General features: G+C 39.4%; 3 protein-coding genes across 4 annotated transcripts in view; 1 reads left to right on the forward strand and 2 right to left on the reverse strand.

Annotated features, from left to right (window-relative positions):
• LOC126379379 (uncharacterized) overlaps positions 1 to 15,733 on the forward strand; it is a 29,756-nt gene extending 14,023 nt beyond the window's left edge. Inside the window, exons 5-13 of the mRNA XM_050028110.1 lie at positions 97 to 223; positions 2,287 to 2,442; positions 4,757 to 4,914; positions 5,556 to 5,703; positions 7,511 to 7,608; positions 8,969 to 9,201; positions 10,024 to 10,194; positions 11,218 to 11,618; positions 12,780 to 15,733. Coding sequence (XP_049884067.1) covers positions 97 to 223; positions 2,287 to 2,442; positions 4,757 to 4,914; positions 5,556 to 5,703; positions 7,511 to 7,608; positions 8,969 to 9,201; positions 10,024 to 10,194; positions 11,218 to 11,618; positions 12,780 to 13,949 — 2,662 coding nt within the window. The 3' untranslated portion in view covers positions 13,950 to 15,733. The remainder of the gene's footprint in view (positions 1 to 96; positions 224 to 2,286; positions 2,443 to 4,756; positions 4,915 to 5,555; positions 5,704 to 7,510; positions 7,609 to 8,968; positions 9,202 to 10,023; positions 10,195 to 11,217; positions 11,619 to 12,779) is intronic.
• The window catches only part of LOC126379472 (uncharacterized), a 116,841-nt gene that overhangs the window by 61,408 nt on the left and 37,081 nt on the right, over positions 1 to 18,352 (reverse strand). The gene's annotated exons all lie outside the window — the stretch shown is intronic.
• Positions 13,972 to 17,609, reverse strand: LOC126379632 (ribonuclease H2 subunit C). The gene is made up of 4 exons (XM_050028464.1): positions 17,295 to 17,609; positions 16,464 to 16,591; positions 16,132 to 16,236; positions 13,972 to 15,848 (listed from the first exon to the last, which is right to left on the reverse strand). The coding sequence occupies exons 1-4, from the start codon at positions 17,446 to 17,448 to the stop codon at positions 15,834 to 15,836; spliced, it is 402 nt and encodes a 133-aa protein (XP_049884421.1). The 5' UTR covers positions 17,449 to 17,609; the 3' UTR covers positions 13,972 to 15,833.

The following is an 18,352-nucleotide window of genomic DNA, read 5'->3' on the forward strand; positions in this document are numbered from 1 at the left end:
TTCCAGACAACCATAAGGTGAGGGAAAATGTAAAAATTGAAAGATTGCGGGTACAAACTATAAGTATATTTTATGTATCTATATTTTTTCCCCCAGGTACAACATAAAAGCGACTCTAAAGCTCCACGTGGCGGAGGTGCACTGCGAGATGGACGTGAGGAAGTATGCGTGCGAGCAGTGTGACCGCCGGTTCAAGACTAAGTGTACACTCACCCTACATGTCGTAAGTAACCAGCTGGCCAGGAGTGGTGGGGAGGACTGATGACGAACTAACGAAATTTATCTAAATACAGGGTGTTAGTGACATCGTAACGAAAACTTTGAGGGGTGATTGAGGCCATGATTCTGAGATGATATCAAGTGGAATTTTCCGTCGCAAAAGTATGGAACGGAAAATAATTTAAATAAGCTCTAAAATTTTCATGACTTCTTGGACAGGAAATTCCACTTGATATCAACTCAGAATCATGGTCTGAACCATCCCCCTCAGTATTCGTTACGGTGTCACTAACACCCATACCTACTTGTATGGCTACCGTATGTACTTGTGTGGGGTGTAAGTGACATCGTAACGAATACTGAAAGGGATGATTCAGCTGATTATTCTGAGTTAATATCAAGTGGAATTTTCCATCGCAAAAGTATAGAATTGAAAATAATTTAAAAAAACTAAAAAAATAACATGAATTTTGCGACGGAAAATTCCACTTGATATTAACTCAGAATCATGGTCTGAATCATCCCTCTGAGTATTCGTTACGATGTCACTAACACCCTGTATATAAAAGGAGAAACTGACTGACTCACTGACTGACATATCAACGCACAGCCTAAACGGCTAAAACAAATAAATCCGTGACAAAAAAAAAAAACGGATTTATCCGTGGATCCGTGTAATCCGTGTTACATATCCGTGGATCCGTGTAATCCGTGTTACATATCCGTGGATATGTAATCCGTGTCTGTGGTGTCCTAAATAATAAATTTTTCTTTCTTTCTTTCTTAACGTAGGCACTTGAAATTTGGAAGGAACGTAGCTTAGGTACCGTAGAGGTGCACTAAGAAAGGAATTCCCGAAATTCCCACGGGAACGGGAATTAGCGAGAAAATCCTTTTGTATGAAAACTCTAAACCAGTTAAGTTAGACGCTTGAAATTTGGCATGCAGGTACCTTAGGTACCGTAGAGGTGCACTAAGAAAGGAATTCCCGAAATTCCCACGGAAACGGGAATTAGCGGGAAAATCCTTTTGTATGAAACTCTAAACCACTTAAGTTAGACGCTTGAAATTTGGCATGCAGGTACCTCAGTAAACTTAAAGCTTAGTTGCAACAGGATATTGCAAAATTCCCAAAGACAATATTATTATTATGTATGTGTGGTTCTTTCTTTACCGTATTGTGGTTTAACGGTATCAGTGTTTTACCTAACTATGTAATACTTTAATGATTTAAATGGGTGAATATCAAAATGTGTCAAGTTTGGTCTTCTTCTTCTATCGTGTGGATTGAGAGGTACAGGTACAGAGAGGTACCAACCTCATCAACCCTGGTGTCAGGGTTATTATTGAGCCGCCAAAGGCCCCTGACATGGCTCATGTAACGACTACTTACTTACATCATTAAGTAGTAACCGGGACCAACGGCGTAACGTGCCTTCCGAAGCACGGATCATCTTACTTTTAGGACAATCAGGTGATCAGCCTGTAATGTCCTAACCAAACTAGGGCTCACAAAGTGATTTTTGTGATATGTCCCCACCGGGATTCGAACCCGGGACCTCCGGATCGTGAGCCCAACGCTCAACCACTGGACCACGGAGGTCGTCGGTTGGTGGCGAACTGTCATATGTTTAGGTTTAGCGATGTTTGTAAATAATCTATGTGTAATTTATGAAGTGTTAAATAATAAAAAAAAAAAATATAATTTTTTCGTGAAAAATTGGGTAAATTAGAAATTGAAAAAATCCTTTTTCATGTCGGAACCTAATTTTTCACGACAAAAAATAATTATGAAATTTCGCCACCAAACTTGAAATTTTGAGATTCACCCAAATAAATACATACATACATAAACTCACGCCTATTTCCCACCGGGGTAAGCAGAGACTATAGAATTCCATTTGCTTCGATCCTGACACACTTCTCTTGCTTCCTCCACATTCATCAATCGCTTCACACACGCCGGTTCAGAGTAGATCGTATTGAACCTTTTCTAAGGACATCTCCAATTTGGTCATCATAAAACCCAAACCCAAATAAATTTAAAAAAAAAATTCGTTATTCCAGAAGAACGTCCACAATCGAGCCCGTGCGTGCACGTGCCCTATATGTGGCGCGTACATGACCAACAAGGCCAACCTGCCGCAGCATCTCATCAAACACACGAATCAACGCCCGTATATATGTGCGTACCCTGCTTGTGAGAAGAGTTACAAAGATCCGGTGAGTAGCATAACATAGGTAAAGAAAGAAATAATAGTATTTTATGCAACAGTTGTATAAGAAGGGTCAAAAAATGCGAGTGGCGTGAGTTGCGATGTGAGCCCTGGCGAACATCGCAATAAGAGACGCCACGAGCATTTTTTGACCTAGTTATACAACGTTGCATACAATACTTTTTCTACGACGACGTAATTTTAAACGAAACACAAAAATTTTCCAATTTATTTTCCAACGCGCGGGAAAATGGCGGCAAATGTATACTTTTTTTTTATAGTATATCTATGGCACCAAACAAAGTAAAGGTGCCAGTATCCAGGTCAAAAAAAAAAAACAACAACAATGCTTTTTTGGCGACATTATAGTACAGTTACACTTTGTAAACAATGCTTTTATAGGCCATAGAGCGTACACTTTTTCAAAGAGTTTAATTATGTATGTACTTATATTAGACTTTTTGGTTATTTAAATGCCAGATTAAAGTAGAGGAGTAGAAAAACATTTATTATTTAGGACACCACAGACACAGATTACATAAAATAACATAAAAAACATAAACAGCCTATATACTACGCGCATACTGATGGCTTCCATGCTATCGTTCGCAAGCGAGTCAGTTCCCTAATAACGAGAGTAAGTGGCAGCGCCAACAGTCTTCTAAGAATCGTAGCAGAGAGGATGGATGGCCCATTCTGGAAACACTGGGTTATGACTCACGTGTTACCTATACGCCGTGTGGCCAAGTAATGTCATTTAAATTAATTTAATATACTAACATAGTTCGTAAGTCTCTATTGTTTTACTAACATTATATGGATGCAGAATCTGAAATAAATATTTTTATTATTATTATTATTATATACGTCCCACTGCTGGGCACAGGCCTCCCCTTAATCAACCGGAGGGGGTATGGAGCATACTCCACCACGCTGCTCCACTGCGGATTGGTGGAGGTGTTTTTACGGCTAATAGCCGGGACCAACGGCTTAACGTGCCCTCCGAAGCACGGAATCATCTTACTTTTTCGGACAATCAGGTGATTCAAGCCTGAAAAGTCCTTACCAAACAAAGGACAGTCTCACAAAGTGATTTCGACAATGTCCCGATCGGGAATCGAACCCAGACCTCCAGAACGTGAGCCTAACGCTCTAACCACTAGACCACGGAGGCTGTTGCATAAATTTATATATAATAATAATAATAAAACAACGAACAGCACTACTAATAGGCATTGCCATACCCAATACACATAATTTACAGTCTACAATATCCGAAAAACTGAACAAATAAACGGATCTAAAATATGAAATAGCACGGATGTGGTACCTTCATAAAGTTACAATAGTTCCTATAGTCATTTCTGCTACCGGCGTAATACCCAAACAGTTGCTTCAAAATATCCAACTCCTTGACCTACCCCGACAAATCTATAGTGTTCTTGGGGTAGTCAGAGTCCAGGGCCCTGCGCCGAGGTTTTTCTTGCTTCTTTTCCCCGGCTATACATGTTGTGAAACTGCAGTAGCTTTGGGCGAATGAGACGTTCGTTATGTAAAAAGTACGATTCAAAGTGTACCGTACCGTGTGTGGGTGTGTAGTGTGTTTAATGAGTGTGTGTGTCGTATAGTGTGTGTGTGTTGTATAGTGTGTGTGTGTTGTATAGTGTGTGTGTTGTATAGTGTGTGTGTGTTGTATAGTGTGTGTGTGTTGTATAGTGTGTGTGTGTTGCATAGTGTGTGTGTGTTTTATAGTGTGTGTGTGTGTTGTATAGTGTGTGTGTGTGTGTTGCATAGTGTGTGTGTGTGTTGTATAGTGTGTGTGTGTTGCATAGTGTGTGTGTGCGTGTGTGTGTGTTGTATAGTGTGTGTTGTATTGTGTGTGTGTGTGTTGTATAGTGTGTGTGTGTGTTGTATAGTGTGTGTGTGTGGTATAGTGCGTGTGAGTTGTGTGTGCTATGTTGCCTACTGAATAAAGATATTTTTGAATTTGACTAATCATAACTTAGCTCATTATAAGTAGCTGTTCTAGATGGAGGGCACATTACTCGCTGTTGCTCATAGTAAAAAAAAGACATTGACTGCACATATAGCAAATATATAAAAAAAATAATATCTGCAGTAGTTTTAGGCGGATGAGATGTTCGTTATGTAAAAATTGACGATTCAAAGTGTCGATCGTAAGATGAACTAAGTACCCACACCCTGTCTTCAACGGCTTCTCCATCATCCTCGACATTAAAGAATGAATATTAATGATCAAAAATTTCTTTTTCTTAGTTTTGATTTTTTTCAGTTAAATAAATAACATCTCTTTTCCCCAGGACACCCTCAAGAGACACGCCAGGATCCACTATCCGGAGCAGCAGCACTCCTGCGAGACCTGCGGCAAGATGTTCACGCGGCTCAGACGGCTCGAACACCACTGGAAGACCGTGCACAACAAGAGGAGATGCGTCGAGTGCGATTACTGCGGGCAACGGTGACGCATTTTTTATTTTAAACAGTACCGGGGTAGACTCGACACCTTTTGCGGTATTGGAGGAGGATGGAAAGAATAAGTTGGACAGAAAGGGTTGCTAATGAGGACGTGCTAGTAAGAGTAAGGGAAAAGAGACAAATACTGAGAATTATTGAGGACAGAAGAGGCAAGATGATTGGACACCTGACAGACACGACGAATTTATTAAAAACATCATAGAAGGAAAGCTAGAAGGAAATCTGGGTCCTGAAGTGTTTGTTCCTACTAATTGGTCGCCTCCGGAGGCCCCGCATTCGAATCCCGGTGGGGACATATCACCAAAATCACTTTGTGATCCCTAGTTTGATTAGGACATTACAAGCTGATCATCTGATTGTCCAAAAGTAAGATGATCCGTGCTTCGGAAGGCACGTTAAGCCGTTGGTCCCGGTTACTACTTACTGGTGTGTACGTGATCGTTCCATGAGCTATTTCAGGGGCCTTTAGCGGCTCAGTAATAACCCTGACACCAGGGTTGATGAGGAAGGGAAAGGGAAGGGAAAAATACGGCAGTGGTTTCCCTCTTGCCTTCCGCCCCCAAATGTATAATAAGTCACGTCAAGAAAAGTTGGATTTTAAGAATAATATTTTAACTTTTCCAGATTCTACTCGAAGAGCTACCTGATAAACCACATTCAGCGCAAACACGGCCGCAAGAAGAAGCGGTACAAATGTGACCACTGCAAGTTTGTTACCCTCAACAAACCGAGCATCGTCATGCATATCAAATACGGACACGGCACTGAAAATGTAAGCATACATGTTTAAGGGACACGCGTACGGGGTGTGAGTGACACGCGTACGGGGTGTAAGTGACACTGTATATGATGTAAGTAACACGCGTACGAGGTTTAGGTGACACGCGTACGGGGTGTAAGTGACACTGTATGTGTTGTAAGTGACACCCGTACCGGGTGTAAGTGATACTGTATATGGTGTAAGTAACACGCGTACGGGGTGTAAGTGACACTGTATGTGTTGTAAGTGACACCCGTACCGGGTGTAAGTGATACTGTATATGGTGTAAGTAACACGCGTGCGAGGTGTAGGTGACACGCGTACGGGGTGTGAGTGACACGCGTACGGGGTGTGAGTGACACGCGTACGGGGTTTAAGTGACACTGTATGTGTTGTAAGTGACACCCGTACGGGGTGTAAGTGACACTGTATATGGTGTAAGTAACACTCGTACGAGGTTTAGGTGACACGCGTACGGGGTGTAAGTGACACTGTATGTGTTGTAAGTGACACCCGTACGGGGTGTAAGTGATACTGTATATGGTGTAAGTAACACGCGTGCGGGGTGTAGGTGACACGCGTACGGGGTGTAAGTGACATCGTAACGGAGTTAATGTCAAGTGGAATTTTCCGTTTCAAGAGAATACGCAGAATTCAAAATAACTAAAAAAAAAATTTTTTTTATGTATTTTCCGACAGGAGATTCCGCTTCATATCAACTTCAGAGTAATGGTTTAAATCATCCCCCATTGTTTTCGTTACGGTGTACTCTGTACGATAAGATAACGTCAATTATTGGCCCCGATTCCTACAGACACTTTAATTTACAGTTAATTTTTAGTTATACCTGTCTTTTTCTTAACTTCCGAAAAGGAAAGAGACTGACAATCGACGAGCGTAAAATTTATGGAACACACGTCAATTTTAGGCACTATAGAAACCCCTCCCAAAATTTTATATTAGTCAATAAGCCGACAGAATTAAGTTGACAGCACACCGTAAGCACGCGACTCTTTCTCGCCGCGACAGAGATCGTCTGTCTCTTTCTGTGCAGTACTGTGAGAGAGTGACGGGTGACGTATGTCGAGGCGAGAGAGTCGCGCGCTTACGGTGCTAAGCCCACTGGTTGCACACCAGCGAGATGCCTATTTCATTCGCCCGGGTTATTCATTCATTTTAAATTTAACAGTTGTCAATCGTCCGTCCCATTTTTTCGGTGCATAAGAATCATCATCATCAATTTAAGAGCCACGCTCTTGTCGGTGTAGCATTTTCCATTCCAGTCTATCAAAGGCCAATTCCTTGACTTCCCTATAAGACACGACGTTAACCTTTTCTTTAATCTGTTCCATGTAAGCTCTTCTTGGTCTTCCCCTTCCTCTCTTTCCTTCTAGCTTTCCTTCTATGATGTTTTTAATGAATTCGTCGTGTCTTATTAGGTGTCCAATCATCTTGCCTCTTCTGTCCTCAATAATTCTCAGTATTTGTCTCTTTTCCCTTACTCTTACCAGCACTTCCTCATTTGTAACCCTTTCTGTCCAACTTATTCTTTCCATCCTCCTCCAACACCACATTTCAAAGGCCTCGAGTCTCTCTCTGTCCTTCTGTGTCAGTGTCCAAGTTTCACATCCATAGAGGGCTATACTCCATACGAAGGTTTTGACACATCTTTTTCTGATAGATTTGGCAATCCTAGCCTTGAATATGCACCCTTTGTTATGGAAAGCTTGTTTTGCCATTGCTAAGAATATGACGGGTATAACTTAAAATAAAATTAGGTGTCTGCAGGAATCGGGGCCATTATCATGATTGCTTCCAGGACAGGGAATGCCACATCTGCCACACGATATACAAGAGGCATGTATACCTCAAAATGCACTACGCTAAAACACACGGCATCAGATACAAGACAAAACCGTAAGTTATGACATAACATCATCATCATCAGCCCATTAACGTCCCCACTGCTGGGGCACGGGCCTTCCCTATGGATGGATAGGGAGATCGGGCCTTAAACCACCACGCGGGCCCAGTGCGGATTGATGGTTATTAACGACTGCTAATGCAGCCGGGACCAACGGCTTAACGTGCCTTCCGAAGCACGGAGGAGCTCGAGATGAAAACTTTTTTTTTGTGGTCACCCATCCTATGACCGGCCTTTGCGAAAGTTGCTTAACTTCAACAATCGCAGACCGAGCGCGTTCACCGCTGCGCCACCGAGCTCCTCATAACATAACAAATACTTTATTGCACAAACAGGAAAAAACAAAATACAAAACAAAAGAGAAATAAAATGAGTACAATAATAAAAAAGCTGCTGTTTTCGGAGTAGCACGGTTCCCCTTTCCTTATGTACGGTCACGAGCATTAATATGTATACACTTTGGTACCATGTCACATTAACTTTTTTGACAAATTGAACTGTAAGTCTCACTAAATGTCAAATAAATGTTAGTGCGACAGAGTCCTAAAGCGGGTACATTATATTGCTCATGACTGTACCAAACTTTAGCTTCCTACCTTGAATACTGCTAAAAGTCCCATATAAAGTTATTCCCACAAAAAAGTCTGCATGATTTTTGTTAATCACAAATAGTCCGCATACCAATTTTTACCTGAAGAAAATTGCGGAACGCTCCATACTAACTTCTATCCCCTATTTAAGGGAAGGAAAGAGAAAAAACTTTTCCCCTTTTCTATCTAACTTATTTATGAACTTTTAATAAAGAAAAGGTACTAGCAACCCTCGATATCACTTTTTGCCCAACAATGTGATCAGTGCTCCCTCGGTGAACTCTTTTAAAAATAGACTTGACAAATATATGAACAATCATGAACACAAGTGAAGTGATAAGCACGCATCAGCACAAAGTGCTGCCTGTGCTTCCAATAATAATAATAATAAAGAAAAATTTAATAATTAGTGCGACATTTTGTCACGTTTTTCTATGACGTCACAGGTTGCTTTTTCACACAAATTCCATTGTAATTTCGTGTATTGACGTTTAGTAAAAAGTACGATTTGACTAGTTGGAAACTATCCTATTCATAGGTAAATATTTGTAAGTTCTTTTTTATTTAAAATTCAAGGATTATTTTCGTCGTTTCCTGGATTTGTCTTGCTACTTATTACACTGTGGTCCAGTGGTTGAGCGATGCGCTTACGATCCTGAGGCCCCGGGTTCGAATCCCGGTGGGGACAAATATCACAAAAATCAGCGGCCTTATTGCTAATTAGCAATTTCTAGCAGTAAAGTGTTTTGTATATATATTACAGAAGAGCGCCGCCAGTAGAAATAAAAGAGGAACCAGAGGAAGATGAAGTGTCAATAGACTTATTCGAAATAGAAAAAGAAGAGCCAGACCAGGAATCGAACCTGGACCCTAACGCTTCACAGCCGGATGACACTGACAAGACAACCACAGAAGAGAACGTTCAGGTTGTGTCGAAAAATATGTTCGAAGATTTCTTCATACAACATGTGGTCAAACCTGTAGATAAGGTTGATGGTATGTACCATTTTTTTAAAGTTATTTATGAGTACAGTCATAAGCAATATCATATACTGTGGTGAACCCACAACTAGTTGGCCACCTAGTTCCGCCCACATGCAACAGATGGCACCACATTCACCTTATGGTTGTCTGGAAGAAATCGCTTTAAGCGATAAGGCCGCCATTTGCCATGTACTTAGTTAAGAGACTTTTTGTAATTATTTATTTTTATTTTGGTGCAATAAAGTGTATTTGGGTTGTTCTTCTTTTTTATCGACAATGATCTGTCCTTCGTTCTGCTTCTGATAAGTTATGTTTTAGAATTTTATTTCATGTTTTGATTGTCCAAAAATATAGTTATCTTATTATACTCAAAATACAAGCAAAATACTAATCGGTTCCTCAATTAGTTATTAACGTAGCTTGATCGTTTTTCACAAAATTATGTGACAGAGTGGTAAATTGAAATGCTGTCTCCGATGAAAAGGGCCACTCTGAGACAATATTTTTTGGAATGCGCCTGCAAAGAAAAGTATGTTACCAAGATAAAGAGAACCACTAAATAACTCAACTCTCCGCTCCCCACCAACGGCTGAGCTAGGTTTACCTCACCCCCCAGCCGGTGTACACCAGTGACTTTTTATAATTAAACCACATTATAACGGGTTCTTACCGCGTTTAAATGGGGATATGAGACTCCCGATATTTCGACACTGTTGCAAGTGCCATGATCACGGGATGACCGTCATTTAGTAAACGCGGTAAGAACCCGTTGTAATGTGTTTTAATTATGATAATAACCGCGTAAACTTAAAACAGTGACTTTTTATGTTGCAGAAAATCCCTATTACAAGATAGACACCGAAGCTCAGAAGAATTCAAAGAAGTCAATACAGAATCAGATAACTGAAGTAAGACGGAAAGAGGCCGTAGAAAACGTGGAGCGAACGAGACAGATATACAATGAGAGAATGAAACGGCTGATGAGCGATGGTGGCAGTAAAGAGAGTTAGTATTTCTTGAGTATTCTTCTATCGTGTGGGTTACGAGGTGGAGTACCAACCTCATCAACCCTGGTGTCAGGGTTACTATTGAGCCGCCAAAGGCCCCTGACATGGCTCATGTAACGACTACTTACTTACATCAGTAAGTACTAACCGGGACCAACGGCTTAACGTGCCTTCCGAAGTACAGATCATCTTACTATTTGGACAATCAGGTGATCAGCCTGTAATGTCCCAACCAAACTAGGGATCACAAAGTGATTTTTGTGATATGTCCCCAACGGGATTCGAACCCGGGACCTCCGGATCGTGAGCTCAACCACTGGACCATGGAGGCCGTCATTTAGTAACTAACAGGGTACTTGACTGGGTCAAAGTAAGTAAGTAATATATTTATTTCCTCTACAAATAACATTGTTCTTATACTAGTTTACAATCATTTTATAACATGAACATTAATAATATTTGTAGAGGCTGGAGCCTAAACTAGGGTACCCTGTGTTATAGGTCTCCAGGCCTCCACCTCCAGGAATACGGTCATTAATAATGTTATAAATAGAGCAATACAAAGAAAGTAAATAATAAAAAAAAAATACGTAAGAAATATGAGAAAAGTAATTTAAAAATACTGTTACAAAAAGGTTGTGTGTGTGTGTGTGTGAGAGCGAGGGTACTAAACTTGGGTTCGGAATAGTTTCTTCTTCTTCAACTAGTTTCTTCTTCTTCAAAGATAAATTATAAAATGCTAATCTAGAAATAGAAGCCAGACTAACATGATCAAAAATTGACTTGTTTTCGAATTATATTTATGAATTTTAGGTAATTTTAGTGGAGTATGCTCCATACAGCCCCCCCCCCCCCCCCCCCCCCCGGTTGATTAAAGAGAGGCTTGTGCCCAGTGGGACGTATATAGGCTGTTTATAAAATTAGTATGTGTGTATGTTTTTTGCTGTGTGATTACGTGTTACTCTGCCCACCTTAGGGCTGACGCGCGTGAGTTTAAAAATCTTTGATACTCTCTTTTCAGAGCCAATAAAAATTAAATTCTTCAAGAAAAAATATAATACCAATGAGAATAATAATGAGGATACGAGAATGAAAAATGACGAATATACAACTAATGATGATGTAAGATCGCAGTCAAACACCGAACGGACATCAGAGGAAAGTAATAAAATTGAAAAAGCAACTTTAGATGAACTTAACACAGCAAATACCAATGATAAACAAAATCATATTTTAAATGATCCGCTTAAAACTAATGGAGAAGAAAAGACAGTAAATTCTGATGATGATGAAAAACCATCTAATGAAGAATCAAATGATGACAGTAATGATGAAGATTATAAAGATGAAGAACGGAAGCAAATAATAAATAAAAATAGAAAAGTGAAGTTTAATACCCATCAATGTTACGTTTGCTTTAAGGTAAGATTTGCAACCTGCAGTGAAGCAGCGTGGTGTATGCTGCATACCCCCTCCGGTTGATTGAGGGGAGGCCTGTGCCCAGCAGTGGGACGCATATACGATGTTTAAAGAATAAAATAAATTTGTTGCCAGTAAAAATTACATTTGCTATAAGTACTAGGTAATTATGAATATTAAGAATACGGGCAAAAGGAAATGGCTCAGCTTGTGCTGTGATGGAGCCATGCTATGGCGCCATCCAGCGCTGGTTTTCAGTCATTTCCTCTTCGCGGGATATTGTGCGGAAGTAATTGTCATGTTTACTAAGTAAAGAATGGTAAGTCCCCGCACTAATTCGTATCGGGCGCCAACCTCACTCCCTCTAGATCTTACTTTAGTCTAAAAGACCGTTAGCCGCCAAGGATTTAGATTGAACATAAGTAGGTAGGTGCGCAGTATAGAGTGAACAAAATAATGAATTTAAACCTTACCTCTAAAAATCATCAGGGGGTTGAAAATGCCAAGCAATTCATGTAAAAAGTAATATTGTAATATGACATTTGCGCAGGTAAAAGTAAGTGCGCAATGCAAACAAATGTCAAATAGCAATATTGGTTTTTTAAGTGAATTGCTTTTTGGCGGCGACGGTGTGCTGCCGCCAAAGGATGTTTTCGGGGTACCGAACTGAGCATAGTACCCCGCTAGCCACAAGTTGGTAATATGACTAGGGATCGACGATCCAACAGTGTTGTGTTGGAAGTTGTATATATGCGTCTTGCCGTGAAAACTTCGATACCGCGTTTCACGACCGCTTGAAGACTGCATTATTGAATGTGGCGCCATCTGTTGCATATGAGCGGAACTAGGTGGCCAACTAGTTGGGTCCGCTACAGCTTCGATGTGGCTTTTATAACCCTCCAGCTCTTGTGACACCCCAACATATGAGTAACCCTTATGTGCAATAATATTCTTAAAATATAGTATGATAAATAGATAATTTATCACTGACTAATAAGTAATTAAGTATGTTCTCCTCTCTACCAGTTGCAGTGCCCTTACCGGGTCCATGTTGATACTATAATACTAAGTTTTTCTGCATTTTTATAACACCACATTTTGTACGAACACATGGTCGCAATAAAAAAAATCCTTTCTGTCTTCTAATATATCGAAATTTTCCAGCTATTCTCAACATTGGAGCAGCTGTTAGAGCACTGCAAAGACCATTTCGACATATGCACCGAGAAATCTCTAAAGAAATGTCCATTATGCGACTACGTCAGCAAAAAGAATACCGCGAAACACCTTAAAACCATACACGGTGTCAGTATAAAGGTGCCTTACGGCAGAATTCAAGATAAGAAGGACAATACTGATGGTTGCCGGTACTATTTCGAAATTGATAATCCGATTGTAGATAAAATCGAAGTCATACCGAGCTTGAAGAATCTTAACAAAATAGAAAGTATGAAAATCGATAAGAGGAATCGAGAAGACAAAGATAGAATTGTGTCGAAGACCAAATTAGTTAAGAAAGGCAAAGAATGGGTTGTTGAGAAAGAGAAGGTCGACATCAACAGCGAAATGATACCAAAACTCGACTCTGATGTTATTAAAAGCATCAAACTCGGCGACAAAGACAGTTATTTCGACGGTTTGAAGAAAATGTATCACGCAGCTAAGAAATCTGGCACAAAAATCATGTTCCCCTGCCAGCATTGTGATAAAATCTGCCAGAACCTTAGCGCTCTTAAATTACACAGTCGAAAACACGACCCTAACAAGAAACCTTTCAAACCTAAGGTGTGGAAACATAAAGTAAAAAAAGTAACAAACAACAAAAGAGTTGTAGAAGAAAAAGTTAAAATTGCACCTGTAACTGAAAACAGAACAGCAAAACCACAGCCTATTAAAAACAAACATAAATGTGATCCTAAACTCAAAGAATTCTACGAAAATAACATAAGAGGTGGCGATATAGAGTTCTGGCAATTTCTGAAAATTTACAACAAAATGGACAGAGAGAACATAACGGACTTTAACGATCTGAAAGGCAGATACGAATTTGGTATTGGACATGAGGAGCATTTAGAAAAATATGAAAATAAAGTAGAAACCGAAGATTTAAGTGCTAATACTAATTCTAGTGTCTTGAATATTTCAAGTAGTGGGCTTAAAACCCAAAATGAAGTTACTAATAGTATAAAAACTATTAGAAACACAAGGAAAGTAGCTAAAACTAAAGGAATGAAAAGGTTTAAAAGTTTATTAAGTAAAGAAGAACGGCGTAGAAGAATTTTATTAAAGAATAAACTTAGAGAAAGTGCTGCTAGGAATATGCAGTTAGAATGAATTTAAGTTGTAATTAACGCCATTCATGCAGAAACGTTGTCTTTTCTCGCGTTTGATTAAGCTGCAGTGTCGCACCCATAAGCAAGACCTAAATATTATATATGTAAGGCTCTAGACAGACGGACCACATTTCAACTGCAATCCAACCGCAAATTGCAGTTTAAATGCAGTTGACACGACTGCAATAGAACTGCAAACCAACTATGCAGCACGACTGCAATTGAACTGCAATCGGACTGCCCGTTTGGCAGTCGGATTGCAGTTGAAATGCAGTCAGTCTGTCTAGAGCCTTATAGTGCCTATTCGGGCATACATAAACTTAACCCAGCGATTAAATTAGTGCCGTCCTTCACATACAATAGGTACACGAAAGAGATAGAGCTAGTTTTAGTCCTGAGCCTGACAAATTAAGTTGGTGGTTGCCCGATTCGGCATCAATGCATATCTGCGTGCTTAGCACCGTAAGCACGCGACAGAGATCGTCTGTCTCTTTCTGTGCAGTACTGTGAGAGAGTGACGGGTGACGTATGTCGAGGCGAGAAAGAGTCGCGCGCTTACGATGCTAAGCCCGCTGTTGTAACGTAGCATAATGACAGCAGGAGATATAGTACAAAAAACGAGAGAACTCTCTTTCGCACTAACGGTAAACATCTTGATGAGAAATAGATGGATATGTCATTTATGCTACGTTAAAATTACTATAACGGTACAGCAGTACATTTCTTTTGATTTATTTAATCGGTCATCAAAGCTCTGTGATTGGTTCTTTTGGGCCATTTTAATTTTTTATACATATTAGCAGTAGCTTATCATCCGCCTATCGCGCGCGGTGCGATAATATATCGCGGTGCGGGCGATAGGCGGACAGCATTGTACGGCTATTTAGTGTTGTCGACAACACACGTAATCCACAAGATTGAAGTGTTGCCAATTATTGGAACTCTTTTATAAACAACAATTAATTTAGTTTTTTTTTCTTAACACGCAATTAGAGCAAAGGCTCAGTCAAATATGCTCCCCTTTATCATCACCCTCGCAGCGTTATCCCGTTGGAGGGCGAGGGAAATATGCTGCAGTAGGCAATGCCTGGACAAAGCACCCGCCCTTAGTGCACACGGTCACGAGCACTAATATGTATACACTTTGGTACCATGTCACATTAACTTTTTTTGACAAATTGAACTGTAAGTCTCACTAAATGTCAAATATGTTAGTGCGGCAGAGTCCTGAAGTGGGTACATTATATTGCTCATCACTGTACCTGGTCGTTTCTTAGTGACCCATGTATGGGCCACGGACGTATGGAGCTAGTCCGTCATGACCCGTATATGGGTCACTGGACTGTCAACGTGTTGACCCTTTCATGGACGGAGATCATGGGTCATTGATGGTTCATAATAGGGACAATAGGTAATATATGACACCTTGGGACCGGAACGTCATTAGACGTTGTCCTTGAAAGTGTTAAAAAGGCTACATTGAAGCTATTTATTTATAACAGCGATATTGCTATTTGACATTTGTAGGCATTGCGTACTTATACACGCGCAAATGTCAAATTGCAATATTACTTTCGTAGATGAATTGCTCCAATGTTGGCTTTTTAACCCCCCTGTTATAAATTACAAGTTATACAAGGAATTACATGTCATCACATCACAGTGAATTTTTTTTTTTTAGTTCCTGTTACCGTTAAGTGGAAGTTGTAACTTGTAACATAATAAAAAAGATTTTGTTTTATTTTACTTGTTGTTAATTAATGGAATAAATAGTTTTTTTTTTATTATTGTCTTTTCTTAATTATTCTTCTCGGCAGCGTTTTTAAAAGTAGCTAATGCAGCTTGTCCTCAGCATAATATACCCAACTCCAGATATGCTTATACTTTAGTCTCCGTGAATCTGAAATAATAGTTATATTATGAGATTAACATTCATTATAATATTATCCCTAATAATATTATAAATGCGAAGTGTCAGTATGACACAATGTGAAGGTTAGTCTGTCCATCTGTTGGAGTTTCGTGTTTTGACGTTTAGTAAAAAGTAACCGATTTGACTAGTTGGAAATTAGCCAATCCTCGCCGCACGCGGTGACTGTTCAGAACCTGTTGGACTACTGTATGGCTCTACCTACCACATTGGGAATCACAGGAGTTTGTGTATGTATGATAATATGACTTACAGCTTCAGCTAAGTCTGCCCAATCCAAAGCCTTTACAACGTCATCATTTTTGGAAGGTTTCTTATCCCAATTCCAATGAGTGAATTGTTTGAAACCGCCAGCAACCTGGAAGAGATAGAAATTGCTGTGTAGCAATAAGGATACCTGATGCGGTATGTAGTAGTTATGTACTAAATAAATTATTTATTTCCTCTAACATTTATCTTAATCATGATTAAGAATAAATGAAAAAATGGTTTATAACAAGAACATTAATAGTATTTGTAGAGGCAGGAACCTAAACTAGGATAAACTAAAAAATAGACTGGAATGACCTAAAATGTTTTGTATACCTGGAATCTTCTATCAGCTTGTTCAGCCAGTGGTCTCTTCGCTTCGGTCACCAACACAGCTCTGTAGCCAGCAGGTAAACTCAACTCCGTGCCATCAAGAGGGTGCCCTCGAAATGTGCTGGTTAATCCTGGAGTAGAAGTACAATGGTACACATACATAAGCTCATGACTACGTTGTCGTTGCCAATTTAAAATCTCATCATCATCAGCCCATTAACGTCCCCACTGCTGGGGCACTGGCCTTCCCTATGGATGGATAGGGAAATCGGGCCTTAAACCATCACGCGGGCCCAGTGCGGATTGATGGTTATTAATGACTGCTAATGCAGCCGGGACCAATGGCTTAACGTGCCTTCCGAAGCACGGAGGAGCTCGAGATGAGAACTTTTTTTTTTGTGGTCACCCATCCTATCTATTTAAAATCTATTATGTGCAATTAAAAAAACATCCGCCTGAATTTTTTTTATGACTGTGTTAAAAATATTAAAAGATAATCGATATTTACGTTCATAAGAGTTTGTACTTAATGTTTTAGATGCAAAATACTATTCGATTCTGACAAAAAAGAAATTTGGTGAGGGTGTCGCCCATAAGAGCTTTAAAATGGGCAACGATTATGTCTTAATTACAGTTAGAGGTACATTCATCGTAAAATGAAATAAGTACTCACATCTCACCGAGCTTCCTGTTACACTAACAAAAAAACCATAAATAATAGAAATATTATTTTGCCAGGACGCGCCGCCCAAGTGCGATTTTGAGCTTAATGTTAATAAACAGCAACAACCATAATATAACCTATTTAAGTTGATTTGCTTTAAAATCCTGTACCTTCACTTCCATCTTCCTTAATGTAGGGCTTAAAGTACTTTCTTACTTCCGCTGGTCCATCTTCTTCAATTTTACAAGGCATGAAATGAGCTTCTTGTTCAAAAACACTTTTATCCTCACAATTTTTAAGTTTGTTTTCCACTTGTATAGACATATTTATTGATTACAAACGTTTAACAATATGTGGAAAGTCAACGATGTTTGCTTATAATTTTGTAAAGTTATTAAGTATTGTTTTCGGGAATATTTATTTACTTTATTTACATTTCCACCACAGGTGTTGTCAGATTTCCGGCATTCCCGCTAATTTTTTTTTTTTTTTTTGTTTAGGTTTTCCCCGAAGGGTAAGGCAAAGGGAACTATGCCCATACAGCCATGTCTTACGTATTTTTTTTCTTGATGAATGATGAAAGGTGATGATGATGAAACCTAAGCCCCCACCCTCGGAGTAGACTCCTACTCCGAACCCCAAACGAATTAACTCGAAAGTCCGCATAAACTTTCGAGTTATGAAGCGGCTTCCTGACACGAAGCGAAAATAGGCAGATACACTTTGTTTATTGAATACTCCAATATAATAACACTCGCGAATGTCTTCCGACTAACTTAATGCGATCATCAACCACAAAACACCACTTCGTATTAATTATTTAGATTATTCAATGAAGAAAGCAACTGTCCCGTTCCCGTCTCCCGCCAAAAAGCCGCATTCCCGCTAAATTTGTTTATTTTTAAACTTTGACATTTGTCTTGTACACTTTTTTAGCTTTGAATTCTCATAATTTAGGTTTCCTAATCAAGCTTATAATCGGTCAATAAATCATTTTTTTAAACTTAATTATTATAATATACTTTGATTAAATGTAAGTTTTTAAATACTAGGTGTTATTATAAATAGTAGTTTTTCTTATTAGCTGTACGAATTTAACTTTTTGCCTGTGTTACGTAGAAAGGCAAGAAACTAAACTGAAAAAAAAGAAATGTCAAAATGATCAAATGAAATTGTTTCGTGAAATCTGCAATCATTTCACAATAGTTACGATATTTACTTAAATTTC

This window comes from Pectinophora gossypiella, chromosome 29 (genome assembly GCF_024362695.1).
Source record: "Pectinophora gossypiella chromosome 29, ilPecGoss1.1, whole genome shotgun sequence".
In the NCBI taxonomy this organism is placed as follows: domain Eukaryota; kingdom Metazoa; phylum Arthropoda; class Insecta; order Lepidoptera; family Gelechiidae; genus Pectinophora; species Pectinophora gossypiella.

Coding starts and splice junctions, on each gene's coding strand:
- LOC126379632 (XM_050028464.1), bottom strand. CDS start 17,448: ATGTCTATACAAGTGGAAAACAAACTTAAAAATTGTGAGGATAAAAGT. Junction 16,592..17,294: donor TAAGGAAGATGGAAGTGAAG/GTACAGGATTTT, acceptor CTTCTACTCCAG/GATTAACCAGCACATTTCGA. Junction 16,237..16,463: donor AAGCTGATAGAAGATTCCAG/GTATACAAAACA, acceptor TATCTCTTCCAG/GTTGCTGGCGGTTTCAAACA.